This window comes from Schistocerca nitens, chromosome 2, assembly GCF_023898315.1.
Source record: "Schistocerca nitens isolate TAMUIC-IGC-003100 chromosome 2, iqSchNite1.1, whole genome shotgun sequence".
Classification (NCBI taxonomy): Eukaryota; Metazoa; Arthropoda; class Insecta; order Orthoptera; family Acrididae; genus Schistocerca; species Schistocerca nitens.
In genome coordinates, this window is record NC_064615.1 from 385,419,401 (window position 1) to 385,437,586 (window position 18,186).

General features: G+C 42.1%; 1 protein-coding gene across 5 annotated transcripts in view; it reads left to right on the forward strand.

The window, feature by feature from the left end:
- Window positions 1-18,186, forward strand: part of LOC126236235 (prominin-like protein) — a 572,733-nt gene that overhangs the window by 105,941 nt on the left and 448,606 nt on the right. For all 5 annotated transcript variants that reach the window (XM_049945374.1, XM_049945376.1, XM_049945373.1 and 2 more), the window contains one exon: window positions 12,028-12,422. In XM_049945374.1, coding sequence (XP_049801331.1) covers window positions 12,179-12,422 — 244 coding nt within the window. In that variant the 5' untranslated portion in view covers window positions 12,028-12,178. The remainder of the gene's footprint in view (window positions 1-12,027; window positions 12,423-18,186) is intronic.

Consider the following 18,186-nt stretch of genomic DNA (forward strand, 5'->3'; position numbering starts at 1 on the left):
TGGCATACTGACATCACTGCGCCACATTTCGAGGAGAGCATCCAGTTCACTACCGGGGCAGTAGCTTACGGTTTAACTGTGGAGACCGCCTCCACTGTTGGTAGCAATAACAAGTTTTTTGTCCGTTTTTCATTTGGACAAACTTTTATTAATATTGTGTTTTTTTTTGGAGGGTTTATTATGTTATTTATTTTTGTATGAAACCGATGTATGTTTCACTTTTCGCGTTATAGGACAGTTATTTCCATCACTAGACGTGTTGCTGATTACACTGTGTTACTCGGAATGAACAACATGTTGAACACTATTTATTGGCCTTAATTTGGCCTATCTATGCATCTAATAATGTCCCCTGTTCTTTAGCATCTTACGTAATACTGCTTTTTAGATTGCGGGTTCTTTCACTAATTCTACTATATCATCTGTAATTCGCGAGCTTTGCTCCTTGTGGAAATTGCTCCAGGACAAAAGAGAGCTCGCAGTTGATAGAACATTTGAAAGAACTTTGACATTTGACTATGATACGTAAATGATAGCTCACGAACCAGCTGAGTGTTGAACTGACGCAATATGTCCAAAAGGTTTTATAGGTGGATTGAACACTGCTAAGCTTACCAACATTAAAAGTAGGTGAAATAATGATACCTCACCGACGCCAAACGGTGACGTATGACCAACCCAGAACGGAGGAAAGCAGTAGACCTTTGTGAATTTGAGTTATTTTTGACATATAAACGTAGATCCCACGCGAAATGTGCTAATACTGTATGTAATACAAAGGTTTCGCGGATGTGTATGTGTTTCTAGAAGACAGTAACGAATAATTAGCGGTACTACACTATTCTTTGTGCAAAATGGAACACCATGGAGTAAAAGTAATACATACATGACTTGTGAAATAAGGAAATGAGTCCTAATACATGCCTAAAACAATAGCTGCCACACACTGACAGGAGCTTCTACTCGTCTTCAGCCTTTGAATGCGTCCTAGAGGATTAGTATTACAAGTAACCAGTAGCAAAGTCCAAAGCTCAGCTATATTAACCCTTTCAGTACTTACTGGGACGCATATGTCCAACGATAGTTTATAAGAGAACCAGTAGGCATTTACTGCATATTATACGTACTACAACTCAAGTTCTTTTGTGCAAAAACTTTTTCACGCAGTATGAGGACGAGGAGAGTCGACGTGACTGTCACATGAGACACAGTAATTTGGATGTAATGTTAAAGAACTTCTCTTTGAAATAATCTACCGAAATATCATATATTTGTAATCATAAATATGGTACAAAGATATTCTGAAAACATACATCGTAAATGAAAGCACAGGATGATCAGTCATTTAAATACCACTGAGACACATAGATACAACGTCAGGATACCGGGCACACATGCTGTATGCCTTGCCATTTTGGAAAACGAAGCAGCGGAAAATTTTTTTTCTTGTTACTTCCATTTATGACATTAATTAAAATAACAAGACAATACTGTCTTTCACTCGGGAAAAATGTAGTGAAAGAGTTAGCTCCCGTATGATGAACTTTTATTCACCAACACGTCCTATAGATCACCTGTCAAGTCTGTGGGCCGGCCATGTAAAACGTAGTATCTGTAGAGCAGAAAGAGTCGGAAAAAACCTGTGCACAATATAGATGGACGTCTAGTTTCTGGAACTAGTGACGTGATGTAGCTTTCTGAGTGCAGAGTACCCGTAAGTGTTATTGTAGATAAAACATTCTAAGAGATATTGCCCACATATTAAACGTCTCATGCTGTCTCAGACGTCACCAAAGTTGAAGCGAGATTCTTCGCAAAAGATGATTTGATTTGTTGGCAACCGTCACATCAGTGTCTCTACTGACAAACGCATTGCAGCCGATAAGATTGATGGTGTGTCACGTGTGCCTTCCCTACAGCAACTAGTGCATATCGACTAAAGCGTAGCAGACGCCGGCAAACTGCGGAGAGGAAAGTGGCGTACCTGTTGTGCAACAATGTTATTCCACAATTTGGAGTTAATCTCTACAGTACATCACTGACACACACAAGAAATGTCTCATCCCGTGTTGACGTCATATTTTGTGGTCGGCTGCCGTGTTTGACTCATAATGTTCTCTTCTGCTCAAATCTTCCACATCTGTCATCATTCAGCAGTGATACTTAACAACCCACGTTGATTCTTCGACATAAAAAAAGTCACTCATAAATATAAACACTCCCATATGGTACCTTATTTGTAACTCAATTTTTTTTGTGATAACTTTTCACTTTCGTTATTTCTGCTTCGTTTGCACTAATCCGCCCAAATCTTGACAAAAGAATCTTCAGTTATGAAATAGCCTGTAATAATAGCCTAACGACATTAGACAAAATATGGTATAAATAATCGCCCATGCAGGGGTCGAACAAAAATATGGAAACACAAAAAACCAATTCGATATAGAAACAGCCAAGGTTGCAAGGTTCACTCTTTATTTAACTGATGACTAGTTTCGGGGTACCTGTACCCATTTTCAAATAATCCAGACAGATGAAACATTTTCCGAGATAACACATAACAAAGTCAAGTTCGTATGCTGAGCCGCTGACTGGGCCCACTGCGTGCAGCGAGCAGATAGGTGGGGCTAGAGGCAGACTGGGAACCCATTTCACATAAACGGTTACGTTCTTCTAGCTATATAACGGATCACCCACGGAAGTTCCTCGATTGATTCAGAGTACTATAATGTTTGTAACATTGCGCTTATGTTTGGGAGAGCATTAGATAATTGATTAGGCCACGTCTTTTTTCCGTCCGGAAGGTGAACTGTAGTTTTTCTTTACCAGTCCTAGGCACCTCACCTAGAAGTGATGCCGTCCACTATATAGTGTTGCAGTAACTTAGTTCTCAGTCGAAGACATGGTCTCAGTACATTCAACATAATATAAACAGGTGACCGCTGCCCAAATTCATGGAGGGAAGACACCAACAGCCTGGATTCAAAAGATACGATAACTGTAGCAAACCCAGAAGTATCAGTGTAAGATATCCCCCACAAGTGAGGATATTAAAATCAAAGCGCTTAACTGCCCAGTTGTTCACGTCAAAGTGTCAGAGTTTAAATAACTTTTAAAAAGGAGAGGAGGTCACGTAGTACTACGTACAGAAAGATGGTTAAAACATGAAGTGAGATTTTTGGGGATAGTATCAGCTTATACCAAAATGATAGGCTAATGGGATACGGAGGTGGTATATTTGTCATAGTAGACAGGACTTTCAAATTTACTGAGATAAAAACTGAAGCTGCATGTGAGATTAATTGGATAGGACTCCATATCAAGGGTGGCCACAAAATTATAATTGGATCCTTCTGTCGACCACCAGACTCACCTCCTGATTCAACCGCAAACTTTAGGGGAAACCTCTGGTCACTTGTACGTACAGGGATGGACAAACATGGAAACACCAGAAACACAACATATCATGCTTAATATGGTAGAGAAAACACGTTGGCGGTCAAAACTACTACTAGTCTTCTTGGAGCGGATAAACAGTCCTCTGTGGTTCTTAAGAGGATTTTGTACGATTTTCCTGAAAAAAAAAAAAAGTTTAAAGTTGAGGTAACGATGAAGAAGATGGATAGCTATCACGCAATCTTAGTCAGATTCTGCTTATAAAGCGGTTGTATACGGTATTATGCTTTCCTTTACTAATACTGCATTTTAACTAAAAACTGCACTTTATTAAAATCAATTTGAATGTATTTTAAATATAGTTATTATGAAGAATAAGGTAAAAACAGTTGAACAACTATGATTATGTTAATACTTCGGAATATTCGAGAATTATTGCTTCTAATTAGCCTGCATGTATAAGACAGAACATTATAGTATCTGGTAACGCTGTTTGGTGAGACATCATAACTGTTTAAGGAATATTTTGGATCTGACAATTTGAAGTTTCACTTAAAATCAGTTTTGCCTGTGACATTAGGTAACTATTTGTGATAAGCGTTTATTTTTGATTGGTGCTGTCAAACGCTTTTCTTTTATCTTCTTTCCCTAAATCGTTTCAGGCAAATGCCGGGATGGTTCCTTTGAAAGGGCACGGCCGATTTCCTTCCCAATCCTTCCCTACCCCGAGCTTGCGCTCCGTCTCTAACGACCTCGTTGTCGACGGGACGTTAAACACTAACCACCACCACCTTCTTTTATCTTCTGAAACGAGAAGCGTAAATGTGGTCCAGGGAAACTGACGCACTTCAGTTTTTTTATCAAGTAGATAAAATCTCCGACACTTGAGGCAGCTGTGAAGGCGGGATGTAGTTGTGCCGCTGCTGACGTTTGGCCGGCGTCAGCGACGGCATAATTAGGCTAGTCATTGTGGCGCGGCCTTGCAGCTCAGTGTTCCGCTCCACAACTCCAGATGCTCCGCTCCGCAACTTATCCCCCCCCCCCCCCCTCCAATCCTCATACCCTCAAATGAAACAGTTAGATATAGAAACAGTCAAAGTTGAAAGATTCACTTTTTATTTAACTGATGACTAGTTCCCCCTTACCTGGAACCATTTTCAAATCATCCTGACTGAAAAAATAGTTGTTGTTGTGGTCTTCAGTCCTGAGACTTGGTTTGATGCAGCTTTCCATGCTACTCTATCGTGTGCAAGCTTCTTCGTCTCCCAGTACCTACTGCAACCTACGTCCTTCTGAATCTGCTTAGTGTATTCGTCTCTTGGTCTCCCTCTACGATTTTTACCCTCCACACTGCCCTCCAATGCTAAATTTGTGATCCCTTGATGCCTCAAAACATGTCCTACCAACCGATCCCTTCTTCTAGTCAAGTTGTGCCACAAACTTCTCTTCTCCCCAATCCTATTCAATACCTCCTCATTAGTTACGTGATCTACCCATCTAATCTTCACCATTCTTCTGTAGCACCACATTTCGAAAGCTTCTATTCTCTTCTTGTCTAAACTATTTATCGTCCACGTTTCACTTCCATACATGGCTACACTCCATACAAATACTTTCAGAAACGACTTCCTGACACTTAAATCTATACTGGATGTTAACAAATTTCTCTTCTTCAGAAACACCTTCCGTGCCATTTCCAGTCTTCATTTTATATCCTCTCTACTTCGACCATAATCAGTTATTTTGCTCCCCAAATAGCAAAACTCCTTTACTACTTTAAGTGTCTCATTTCCTAATCTAATTCCCTCAGCATCACACGACTTAATTCGACTACATTCCATTATCCTCGTTTTGCTTTTGTTGACGTTCATCTTATATCCTCCTTTCAAGACACTATCCATTCCGTTCAACTGCTCTTCCAAGTCCTTTGCTGCCTCTGACAGAATTACAATGTCATCGACGAACCTCAAAGTTTTTATTTCTTCTCCATGGATTTTAATACCTACTCCGAATTTTTTTGTTTCCTTTACTGCTTGCTCAATATAGAGATTGAATAACATCGCGGAGAGACTACAACCCTGTCTCACTCCCTTCCCAACCACTGTTTCCCTTTCATTCCCCTCGACTCTTATAACTGCAATCTGGTTTCTGTACAAATTGTAAATAGCTTTTCGCTCCCTGTATTTTACCCCTGTCACCTTTTGAAAGAGAGTATTCCAGTCAACATTGTCAAAAGCTTTCTCTTAGTCTACGAATGCTAGAAATGTAGAGTTGCCTTTCCTTAATCTAGCTTCTAAGATAAGTCGTAGGGTCACTATTGCCTCACCTGTTCCGATATTTCTACGGAATCCAAACTGATCTCCCCCGAGGTCGGCTTCTACTAGTTTTTCCATTCGTCTGTAATGAATTCGCGTTAGTATTTTGCATCCGTGACTTATTAAACTGATTGTTCGGTAATTTTCACATCTGTCAGCTCCTGCTTTCTTTGGGATTGGAATTATTGTATTCTTCTTGAAGTCTGAGGGTATTCCGCCTGTCTCATACATCTTGCTCACCAGATGGTAGAGTTTCGTCAGGACTGGCTCTCCCAAGGCTGTCAGTAGTTCTAATGGAATGTTGTCTACTCCCGGGGCTTTGTTTCGACTCAGGTCTTTCAGTGCTCTGTCAAACTCTTCACGCAGTATCGTATCTCCCATTTCATTTTCATCTACATCCTCTTCCATTTCCAAAATATTGTCCTCAAGTACATCGCCCTTGTATAGACCCTCTATATACTCCTTCCACCTTTCTGCTTTCCCTTCTTTGCTTAGAACTGTGTTTCCATCAGAGCTCTTGATATTCATAGAAGTGGTTCTCTTTTCTCCATAGGTCTCTTTAATTTTCCTGTAGGCAGTATCTATCTGACCCCTAGTGAGATAAGCCTGTACATCCTTACATTTGTCCTCTAGCAATCCCTGCTTAGCCATTTTGCACTTCCTGTCAATCTCATTTTTGAGACGTTTGTATTCCTTTTTGTCTGCTTCATTTACTGAATTTTTATATTTTCTCCTTTCATCAATTAAATTCAATATTTCTTCTGTTACCCAAGGATTTCTACTAGCCCTCGTCTTTTTACCTACTTGATCCTCTGCTGCCTTCACTACTTCATCCCTCAAAGCGACCCATGCTTCTTCTACTGTATTTCTTTCCCCCGTTCCTGTCAATTGTTCCCTTATGCTCTCCCTGAAACTCTGTACCACCTCTGGTTTAGTCAGTTTATCCAGGTCCCATCTCCCTAAATTCCCACCTTTTTGCAGTTTCTTCTGTTTTAATCTACAGTTCATAACCAATAGACTGTGGTCAGAGTCCACATCTGCCCCTGGAAATGTCTTACAATTTGAAACCTGGTTCCTAAATCTGTCTTACCATTATATAATCTGTCTGAAACCTGTCAGTATTTTCAGGCTTCTTCCATGTATACAGTCTTCTTTTATGATTCTAGTATTTTCCGAAATAACGTATAAACCATGTGATTATACATTACGTATAACAAAGTCAAGTTCGTAAGCTGAGCAGCTGACTGGGCCCACTGCGTGCAGCGAGCGCCCAGGCGGGGCTACAGGCAGGCTGGAGACACATTTCACATAAACCTTTACGTCTTCTGACTATACAGCTCATCAGACACGGAAATTCCTCGAATGATTCAGAGTACTACATTGTTTTTAACATTGCAGTTATATTTGGGGTTCTTTTTCCGTCTGGAAGGGACTCGTATACATCTCTCCTAGAAGTGATGCCTTCCACTATATAGTGTTGCAGTAATTTAATTCTCAGTCGAAAACACGTTCTTCAACGCATTTATCGTAGTATAAACTGATGACCGCACCCTAAATTCATGATGGGAAGCGGTTACGTTTCCAGGAGAGGATCCTACCAACCCCTCATGGGAATTGGTGACGTTGACCCTACAAACTCAAATGGTTAATGGAATGTTACCTCACTATCTCTTTAAGGAAGACTCTGTCGCTTTATACCAATATTGTAATCGAGATATCCAGTTAGTTGCCAACAGCCTAGATTCAAAAGATACGATAGCCGTAGCAAACCGAGAAGTATGAGTGTAAGGTCTCACTCACAGGTGAGACTATTAAAATGCAAGTGGTTGACTGCTCAAACATTGGCGTCAGAGTGCTAGAGTTTGAATAACTCTTAAAAAGGAGTGAAGATCACGTATTATAATACTGTTCAAAGAAGCGGTTTAAAACCTGAAGTTGATACTAGTGAGATTTTTGGGGAAAGTATCAGCATACCCTGTATACTAAAATGAAAGGTTACTGGGAAATGGCGGTGATGTATTTGTTGTCGCAGTAGACAAGAAATTCAAATCTACTGAAATCGAAATTGAAGCTGCATGCGAGATTCTTTGGATGAGACTCCGTATCAAGGTGGGGCATACACTTATTATTAGATCCTTCTGTTGACCATCACTCACTCACCTCCTGATTTAACCGAAAACTTTCTCTAACGTCTCTTTTCGCTTGTGTGTACAGGGGTTGTACAGACATGGAAACGCCGAAAACACAATACATTAAGAAACGCGCTGGCATTCAAAACAGCTTGCAGTCGTCTCGTAATGGATAAATATAGGTCCTGAATAGTTTTCAAGGCAATCTGCTAAATAGTGACAAGATCAGATAACAACTATGGAGGCGGACATCGATCACGTACCCTTCTTTTCAAAGTAGACCACAAAGTTTCAATAATATTTACATGTGGTGACAGGTGGCCAGAGGAGCTGTGACAATTCATCCTCGTGCTCACAAAACCAGTCCTGGACGGTGCGAGTTGTGTGAACACAGGACCTGTCGTCTTGGAATACCACGTCATCACTGGAAAAAAAAGAAAAAAAAACATTGCACCATGGGCTGGATCTGATCAGCATAAATGGTCACATAGTCCTTGGTAGTAATGGCACTTTGCAAAGCGATCATCATGGGGTACTAGGAATACCACGATATGGCTGCCCAAAACATGACCGAACCACTGCCATATCTCATTCTTGGGAATAAAATTTGGTCAGAGGTTGGAAACGGCATGAAACAAGACTCATCCGACGAAATGATATTTCTTTGCTCCATAGTCCAGGTTTTATGGCTTCGGTATCATATTTTCGTCACTGATAGCGGTTTTGGAATTCCATCTCTCCCTGCAACCCCTGCTCCATTTTACAAGAGGTGGAGCCCCTCCGCGCCCACACCGCCATGATGGCCAACCTAAAAGGTCTACTGTCATCTCTGCATAAGGGTTAGTTTTCACTAAAGTGAGGTGTCCCAGGATGTGGATACTGCGATATTTGCGTACGTCCGGTTTAGGTTAACCATTAATACGCGCTCATCTGGAGATAGATTGGGTCGAAAGTCGAAGGAAGGGTAGCGATTTTAAGGGCAGAGGGAAGAAAGTGCTACGGCAAGAGCCAAGGGAAAAAGACCTCTGCGATAGTTAGGTCGAATGGTAAGAGCAGTAGCGGATGTCTTGCTGCCTGCGACAGGTCATACAAGGGTAGGCTTTGTTAGTAGTGGGTATCAGGCATGTTGACGTTGTGCGGTGCTGTTACTCGGCGGCTGCCGCTGGGTGCCGGTGCTGATCTCGTGGTCAGCGTCAGCAAACCTGAAACAGGTTCATCATCGTTTTGTGTCCAATATGTTATATATCAGATGCACAGTGTAGGGTGATGTTGATTTGTTTGTGCGTCAGTGGACAGGCTCTTCGATTTCCCTGCTGTAGCCTGTTGGTCGGCTTTAGTAGCAGCTGGTATTTCCAGTCAACGTTAGTGATATGCAGGGGCTTGCCGACGTTTGTCGCTTGTTGGTGTGTGTTATCTTGCCATAGGTGGTTTTGCCCTAGCTAGCCGTGTCTTTGGCCGTTTATGCTTCCACCTATGTTTGTGACCATAGTTTCCCAGAGTAAGGACTGTTAGTGTGTCTCGAGTTCCTGTATAGTCGTGTGGCGTGTTTTTTGAATACTTCCTTGAGGGTTCCAAGGCAATATTCACTGAGAAGATCCACGGTGCATGTGTAGCGTGGAGCGTTGCTAATGATTCGTAGCACTTTGTTCTGTATGCTCTGCAGGCGGCGCAATCATATAGGAGCCGCATATCCCCAGACGGATGCTGCATACCTCTTCAGTCGTCTAATCAGTGTCGTATGGACCTCGACACCCTCCTATTCAGTGTGCTTTCCCTGTTGAGCATTGGGTACAGTTATTTGAGCCTCGTGTGCGCTCCGTTGGCAACGTATTCGACGTGGTCCCACTATGTAAGTTTCCGGTCCAGCCAGACACAGAGATATCTGACTTTCTCTTGGAAACGTATTGGGCGTGTATCTGTCTACTGTGTTGATGTTTGCACAGTAGTTTCGGTCTGCGTGTAAACAGAACTGCTTCGCACTTGTCGACGTTTACTTTAATACGCCATCTCTCCAACCAAGGCTCGGCAGTTATGAGTGCCGTCTGTATTCTTGAATTAATGTTCGACGGTGTCCAATCTTGCGCAAGGATGGCTGTGTCATCCGCGTAGATGGCTAACGTCGTGTTTTGTGTTGCTGGGAAGTTGTTAATGTACAGGTTGAACAAGACGGGCCCTAGGATGCTTCCCTGGGGTACTCCAGCTTGGATACCGTGTTGTGTCGATTGTTTGCCCTCCACCTCAGTGTTGAAACATCTGTTCGTGAGATATGAGTGTATGAGACGTACGAGTCCGTCCAGGAAACCAGCTTCGCTTAGTTTGCGTATAAGGCCGTTGTGCCAAAGACGGTCGAAAGCATTTTCGATGTCCAGGAACAAGGCCCCTGTGGCTTTGTTCATGTTGTAGCCGTGTGTTATATGTTCGACTACGCGGAGGAGTTGTTGTGTTGTTGAGTGTTCCCTGCTCCAGTCGATTAAGGCCACTAATGAGCGACGGTGTACAGAGGCCGTAGAAATCCACGTGCTGGAAGTGGAGAGAGGGAGAGGGGGGGGGGAGAGAGAGGGGGGGGGAGGACGAGTATTAGACAAGTTGCGGACCTTAGTGTTTCATAAAGCAAACAGTGCCACGTCTTCCCCACCTTCAATCATCCAAAACACACGTCGGCGCGACTCGGCGATTTGGGCATGATGTCATGAACGACTGTTAAGATAGCCGGCCGTTGTGAACGAGCGGTTCTAGGCGCTTCAGTCCGGAACCGCGCTGCTGCTACGGTCGCAGGTTCGAATCCTGCCTCGGGCAGGGATGTGTGATGTCCTTAGGTTTAAGTAGTTCTAAGTCTTAGGGGACTGATGACCTCAGATGTTAAGTCCCCTAGTGCTTAGAGCCATTTGAACCATTTTGAGATACGTATAAACAGTTCGACTTGCTGAGCTTGTTTAAATATGCTATTCTTATCTAACTCTGTATAGTTTCTAATGATGTCACCTGCATTGGAAGACGAAACGTTAGGCAAAGAAATATCCCTTGAATCTCACCTTAACTCCATAAAACCAAGGACATAGATATTGGACGTGGAAGCCTTCATGTAAGTACAATGATTGTGCAAATATCATTTCAGTATCAAGAATAAAATTCTATCTCACCACTTCTCGTAAGCAAGTTCACCCTGTAATGCTTACTTTTCACAACAATTTGCCCATCTCATAAACAAATAACTTGTCAAGTGTTTAATATCTGACGAGCCGCAGTAGTCTTCCTCTTCTTCCTGTCCACCTCATTAATCATCGAGCGAGGTGCTGTGTCCCATATCTTTGAAAATGACGCCTTCGATTTCCTTCCGAAGTTCGGAAAAGCGATGCTTCCGTAAGGATCTGGTCGTCGAAAGGGCTTTTAATATTTTTACTTTCCTATTCTGATCTCCTTACGATTTTCTGGTTTTTCAGTTATACTCAAACTTACAGTATCCCATACTCAGAACGGTTAAAAGATTGCTTTGTTTAATCATCGTCCTGATTAATTCGCTCCTTAGCAATCTCCCCCAACCCCCCCCCCACCTTCCCCCAAGATAATGATGTGGAAGTTAGTTTCTCTCCGCAGATATTTTTTTTCCACTGATAGCTGGTGTCATGCGATTAAGACGACTGCATGTACTGAGGATTCGATTTGCTTTCCTAATAGACTGATTTCCACTGCCTCCTGTCTCCTTACCTTCGATATCGGTTCATCGTTCCGCCTGCAAATGCTGCAGCCGGTATGTCCGTCCACCAATCGTTTCACTTTTGCGGAGAGGACAGTATGTAACGAGCAAATACCAGTATGGAAGACTTTCATCGGCTATCACAGGATTAAAAAAGAGAAGAAAAAAAATGTTCAGCTGTCACGGACGAACTTGTGGATTGTCAGATATGCTAGCCACATTCTCACGGAATCGTAAAAGGAGGATTTCTGTATACTTTTCGCACAGTATACGCAAGTTCGCGCACACCGACGTATGAGCTACTTTCAACTATGTTCACCATTTACATTAGCCCTTCAGTTTACCGATGTAATATACCTGTAAGCATTGTTGAACATTTATAGATGTAGCATTGTTACTTTCTCAGGTGTCAATTTTATCGTCCAGTCGGCTTTTTTATTTCTCTGTTCGTTTCTACGCTGCGATAATGAAGCTTCTCTTTTTCATGTTTCAGGTAGTGCCAGCGGCGGCCGCTAGGGGCGCTGCGGCAGCCAGCAGGCGTCAGCCTGTCCCGTTGCGCACAGATCAGTTGGCGCTCGGCGGCGCTTAGTTGAGGTTATTGGTGCGAGGTGTGGTGTGGTGCCGTTACCGAAACAGGCAGCGCCATGAGCTTCACCATGACATTACCGACAGCTTTGGTCATCGCCATGGCGACGCTCGGCTGTGCGCCCAGTGCTGGTGGCACGACCAACCTCACGGGATACTTCGACTCCCTCTCCTTCAGCGAGGCCAAAACGTCCAACAACTATAATTCCTCATCCAGCTTCAACCCTCTCGGAATGGGTCATCTTTACTACGTCACTAATTATTTCATTGACCTGGTCGTCAAGAAAGATTTACTACCGGAAGGTGAGTTATTTTTGATTGATGATTTACAACGGTTTTTAATAAACTGAATGTGCGCTCGAAAATGTAGATGTGTTCGACGGTATTATTGTAATTAGTTAACTAGTTTTCCTTTTACAAGGCCTTCATCAGACACATTAGTTAAATAAATTTATACTGTAGTACATCCACATCTTTGTGCGTTTCATTTATAAATCTTAACGTGTTTTACCAAGCAGCGACGAAGGAAGACTCAATCAGCGTAAATGTGTTCTCATAAATTTAACTACAAATGACTTGGAGCTAGGTATAATGTAGGTAACTGTTAGACATATCTGTGGTTGAACGTAGACACAGTTGAATTCGATGCCCCCCAAATTTATCATTTCAATAGCCTTTTGTGCTTGGTCATGTTGTCCAGCACTTCTTGCTGCTACACTTTAGTGTTTTTTCCGTACCCTGGTTGGTGTTGCGAACTTACGGTTCCTGTGTAACCCCTGAGAGAAAAAGAATTTTTCGTTGTACTTCGAGGAGAGAATGAGAAGCGTGATAGCAAACGGAAAATAGTTCTGTAAACAGCGAGTAGATTTGCTGCTTTGAGATGTAGCATTGGTATGTAGACATTTAATGAAGGAAGAGAAAGTGACCAAGTTAATTACTGCTGCAGTAATTACTGTCTCTTCCGTTTGTCGCTCTTAATTTTTAGTGTAACTTACTGCATTTGCTTTGTTTCCTGTATCGAGAAAATGGGATTATTAGTGATCTCTATATATCTGACGGAGAATTTCATTCGAAGAGTCACTGAATCTTGCTAATGAGATGTCATCGTCAGGAACAGTTAAGAGTTTGACTGAGCGTCGGTGAATCACACATAACGATATTTTTTCAGAAAAAGTTGTGTACGTGGCAACTATTATTAGTATGAATGAATGTCATGTATTTTTTAAGTTGTCACCAAAGACAATTTTCGTCCGCTGCGCTCTTTTGGGAGTGTCATTCACGTTAACGTTGAATTTTTCTCCTAATATATCTGGGATGTGCTGGGCACAATGTTTCAGGCAGGTTGGAGCCATAGGCTCGGGCAGAATCTTTGTTGAGCCATATCTGCGCAGTTAAGACTTTTTCATCCATGTTATACTGTGACTGTACACTCATAAAAGGATTGTGCAGTGGCGTAATTTTTCCCGTATCGCGGAAACCACAGCTGACGTAGGTCGAGGAAGTCCCGGCACCACTTCAGAGGGTCTTCGTTTATCACTACAAACGAAATTTTCTTTATTCTTTGGAAACAAGGCATCAATTAAAACTGTAGAAAGTACATGTGACAATAGTCCGGTGCAGCCTTGTTAAATAAAGGCAATGATGCGAACTTATTAACCATAATATGCTTTGTTTTCAGGATTGTGAACATTATTAGAGCTTAAATTTTATCACTTATTTTGGATATTTCTCAGGATACAGTGTGATTATATTATTTGTGGAAAATGAATTTTTTTACTTGATGGCGACTTCTGAAGAATAATTCATACTGGCATATTGTAATCCAGTTTTCCGTACTCTCGTCACACCATAGTGCACAACTCACTTCGTCACCTGATCTGAGTTAAATTCTTCTTCAGTACATCCATTTCAACAGTTCTTTTTTTTTCCGGTAAGACAATTGGAAGTGGCTTGGGAGACGAAAAAGTAAATACTTGAGCAATACTGTTCTAACAGTGACCAAGAGATCGGGGTTTAAATACTGCTCACAACGTACACAGAAACTTCGTGATGAGGAAGTATACCATATAGGTCTTAAAAATAACGTCAGAAGTTTATAAGGAATTGGACGCCTTACATACGAATCATCAATTGAGGGAATCACAAGGTCAGATGGAATAAGATTAAGGAAACAGCGGTGCCCTTTTCAAAGGAATCATGTTAATACTCCCCTTAAGAGTTGTTGGGAACCCTCAGAAAACTTCAATCTGGATGGTCGGGCGGGTGTTTACACACGGTACATCGCTTGACGATGCCAAAGAAATTATGAAATAAAACCATACGTCATCTCCATTATATGGTAAGATCATGGGGATCAAAATTTTGCATCTAATATATTTTTGTATTCTCACTATGAAATAGTAGACTGTCCAGTGACATTAAGTGATTACCTTCAAAAACCTGAATAACTACCTTTTCTAATGCGACACGTGCAGGAAGTGTCAGTGATGTTCTGGAAGGTATCGACAGGGATGTAAAGCAATGCCGATTCCAATGCCGTGGCCAGCTACGTTAGGTTTCTCGGTTGAGAATCCATGGCGAGAACAGCCCGATCGAGGTGGTCCAACAGATTTTCGATTGGTTTTACGTCTGGCTAATTTGGTGGCCAAGGGAGTACGGTAAACTCACGCTGGTGCTCTTCGAACACCACACGTACGCCACGAGCTGTGTGACGCGTTCGATTGTCCTGTTGGTAGATGTCACCGTGGCGACGGAAGGGGGGGGGGGGGGGGAGCTGCATGTAGGGGCGGATATGGTCCCCAAGGATAGATGCAGACTTGCGTTGATCAACTGTGCCTCCCACAATGTCGAGATCATCAGGGAATGCCCCGAAAACATTCCCCAGACCATAACTCTCCCTTTTGGTTGCGGAGTGTTGGCTTTGACGTTTCACGCCGTATACGCCAACAACCGTCTCTCCGTTGGAGCTTAAATCGTGATTCATCTGAAAAGGCCACCTGTCGCCTCTTGGTGAATGTCCAGTTGCGGTGCTGACGTGCCAATTCCAGCCTTCGTCGCCGGCGACCAGCAGTCAGCATGGGTGCAAAACAGGCTCCTGCTGCAGAGGTCCATACACAGCAACGTTCGCCGAACGGTCGCTGAGGAGACAGTGTTAGTGACGCCTTGGTTCGTCTGCCTGGTCAGCTGCTCAATACACCTATGCGCCCGTACCCACATTCGAAGACGTCGCTCATCCCTGTTCTCTATGGCCCGTGGTGCACCACAGTTACCTCGGCGCCGGTTTTGAATAGCGCTGTTTTGGCATGAACGGTGTAGGCTATTCCAATCACCGCGGCACGCGAACCATGTCGGAAATGCTTCCGCCTTTGGATCGAAGACCAATTATGATAACCTGTCGAACATCAGATAAACCGCTCCCGTTAGAGGGGTTATTGTACGTTGACATCGAAAATAGGCGGTGGTCGCATTAATGTGACTGCTTAGTAATGGGAATTTTTGAATATTCTCTGTTCAAGCTGTTGTTGGTACTGCATAAAGCAAAAACGGAGGCCCTCAGTTTGAAACCAAAGAATTTGCAACGACAAAACTGAGAACAACTTAGTTCCCTTATCAGTTCTGCTTTAAATCACAGTGAACAAAGCGTTCTTCTTTAAGCACTGTTGGTTTCTGAGTGTATTTAAACCTTTAAGCTGTTTGACTTAGGATAAATTGATGAACAGCGAGATGGTTAACCATTCCTTACGACTCACTACTACATTGCTATTCATGGCATTCTGATACAATGGTGTCCAGAGATCACATGAAAGTCTCATACATTGACAAATAGTATGGCTCATTGACTAAGGTGGTGTCTCGTTCAGCCGGCCGGGGTGGCCGAGCGGTTCTAGGCGCTACAGTCTGGAACCCGCGACCGCTACGGTCTCGTTCAATTCTCAGTTGGTTCCATTTTTTTTTCTTTCATTTGTAACTACTTTCACATCTGGTAATGATTTGTATTTGTGAAAAATTACGAGTTTCACTGTGATTTGGAGATCCACGTTTAACTGTAGTTCATCCTGCAACTGCTTGGCTAATTCACCGCAGAGGTTGGCGTAAGGCAAGTACATACCACCCCAACAGGAGAGCAATGCCTATAAAACACTGCGGCACTCAAACCAGTCTCTGGGATAAGGACAACTTTGTCCTTGTCACAAGTGTAATTTGAAGGTTGATGTTTAGCTAGTCATACATGGCGCAGCGATTCGTAGTTAACGAATTACCTGTGGGGTGATTGACTACTTTTTAATTTCCGTTGTTGTTGGTGTGCCTTCCCTAATGATCACGTTAGAAGCAGAATGGTTTGGTAGGATGGGGAGTACTACTACTTGGTCTCAATGGCATTGTCTCAGTATATATTCATTGACAGCCCTACAACATGGACCACGGACAGATAAAGCTGATTTTACTGCAACTCAATTTCAAGAGACTGTCTCGATCTGGGTGTGAACCAAGATCACACGGTGAAAAGCATGATGTTGTAGCAATGGTCCATATTACTATGTGTAGGATGCTTATTTTTTGTACTCGCTGATAACATTGGCGAACTAGGAGAACTACATTCTTCGAAATTATCTGTGGAAATGCAGTACAAAAAAAGAGCCCAGGTTACAATTTACGCCGTGTGTTGATCATCAAATTCCATGGGAGGACAAGCATCCACTTCTGAGAGCTGAAGTCACTCGCTTTACTTTGGCTCGTACGGCGTCCTTTCATACGGGAGGCGTAGAGTTTCTACTTCGGCTCACTACAGTTGTGGTGTAGTTTGTCAAGTGAATCGCCTCTAGCCCGCATCTTCCTGCCACTTGGGCGCGTCACTGCTTATTACCATTCGCGTGCTGCTTGTCTTTGCACACTGTTGATCAGTAGTATATACTATTCGACAAAGTGAAGGTTTTCTGTATTTATCTGAAGATGGAAGGCACAGTTTGTACTCGATCAAGTGTGTTTCGCCGCAGAAGTGCTGTAGGACTTTCTCATGCCTAGTGATTGAGATTAATAAAAAAAGATTTATTCTAGATTACATTACGTTTTTGACATCTTGTCGCCACAGGAAAAGAAAATAAGTGATCACCACTTGAGTCTTCACCATCCTCATACAGAATGGCACTGCACACAATATTCTTCTCTCCCATTCCATAAATCGAAAACACATTGAATAATTTGTCAGTTCTGAGGTCTTGGCTATTAGCAGATGCGACACATGAGTAGCTATAATTACGGAAAAACTTCATTGAAATCAGTTTTTTCAGGATAAATTTCACTCATCGAATGGAAGTATATTTTATTATGCTTTATTAGTTTCGACAAATTAGTCGTCTTCAGTAGCTTAGTTTAGCAGACAGTCATCATCATCTTAGTAGAACAATAATATCATGATATTTATATGTACAATACAAATACATACAATATGTAAATTTCCGAACACTTCATGGCGTTATCCTTCAATGAAGAAGGTATTGACTGTCTGCTAAACTAAGCTTCTGAAGACGACAGTAATTTGTCGAAACCGGTTAAGCATAATAAAATTTATTTGAAACTGATGAGTCAAATTTATACTGAAAATTACAGTCATGAATAAAATAAGGAAATTAGTTTATTTGTTGATTAATGTAATTTTATTTACAACAAATAATCTGTTAAAATTTTAGTAAAATTGCCGATATTTTTGCAGCAAAGAAATTAATTTTTTACTCACTTCAGAGTCACACCCATTCTTTCTTTCAAAGTTACGTATATCCTCATCTTGGTGTCCATCAATCTAAATAATGGTGTCAGTATTATACAGAGTACCGCTGCCATACGACAGAAATTGAAAAAAATCTTCAGAATGTACTGGAAGGCAATGTGAAGCTCCGAAAGATAAGCGGAAACAAATTCTTCTTTGCCGTATTTTGAGTTTCTTCATAATAACCATACTTGCAGCAATAGCAGTTACCTCCTATGTGAGAAACATTTTGTATATGAATAGACTGAATAGGCCTACAACATGCTGACTGACGGCAGATAACCTCCCACATAGACATCTGAG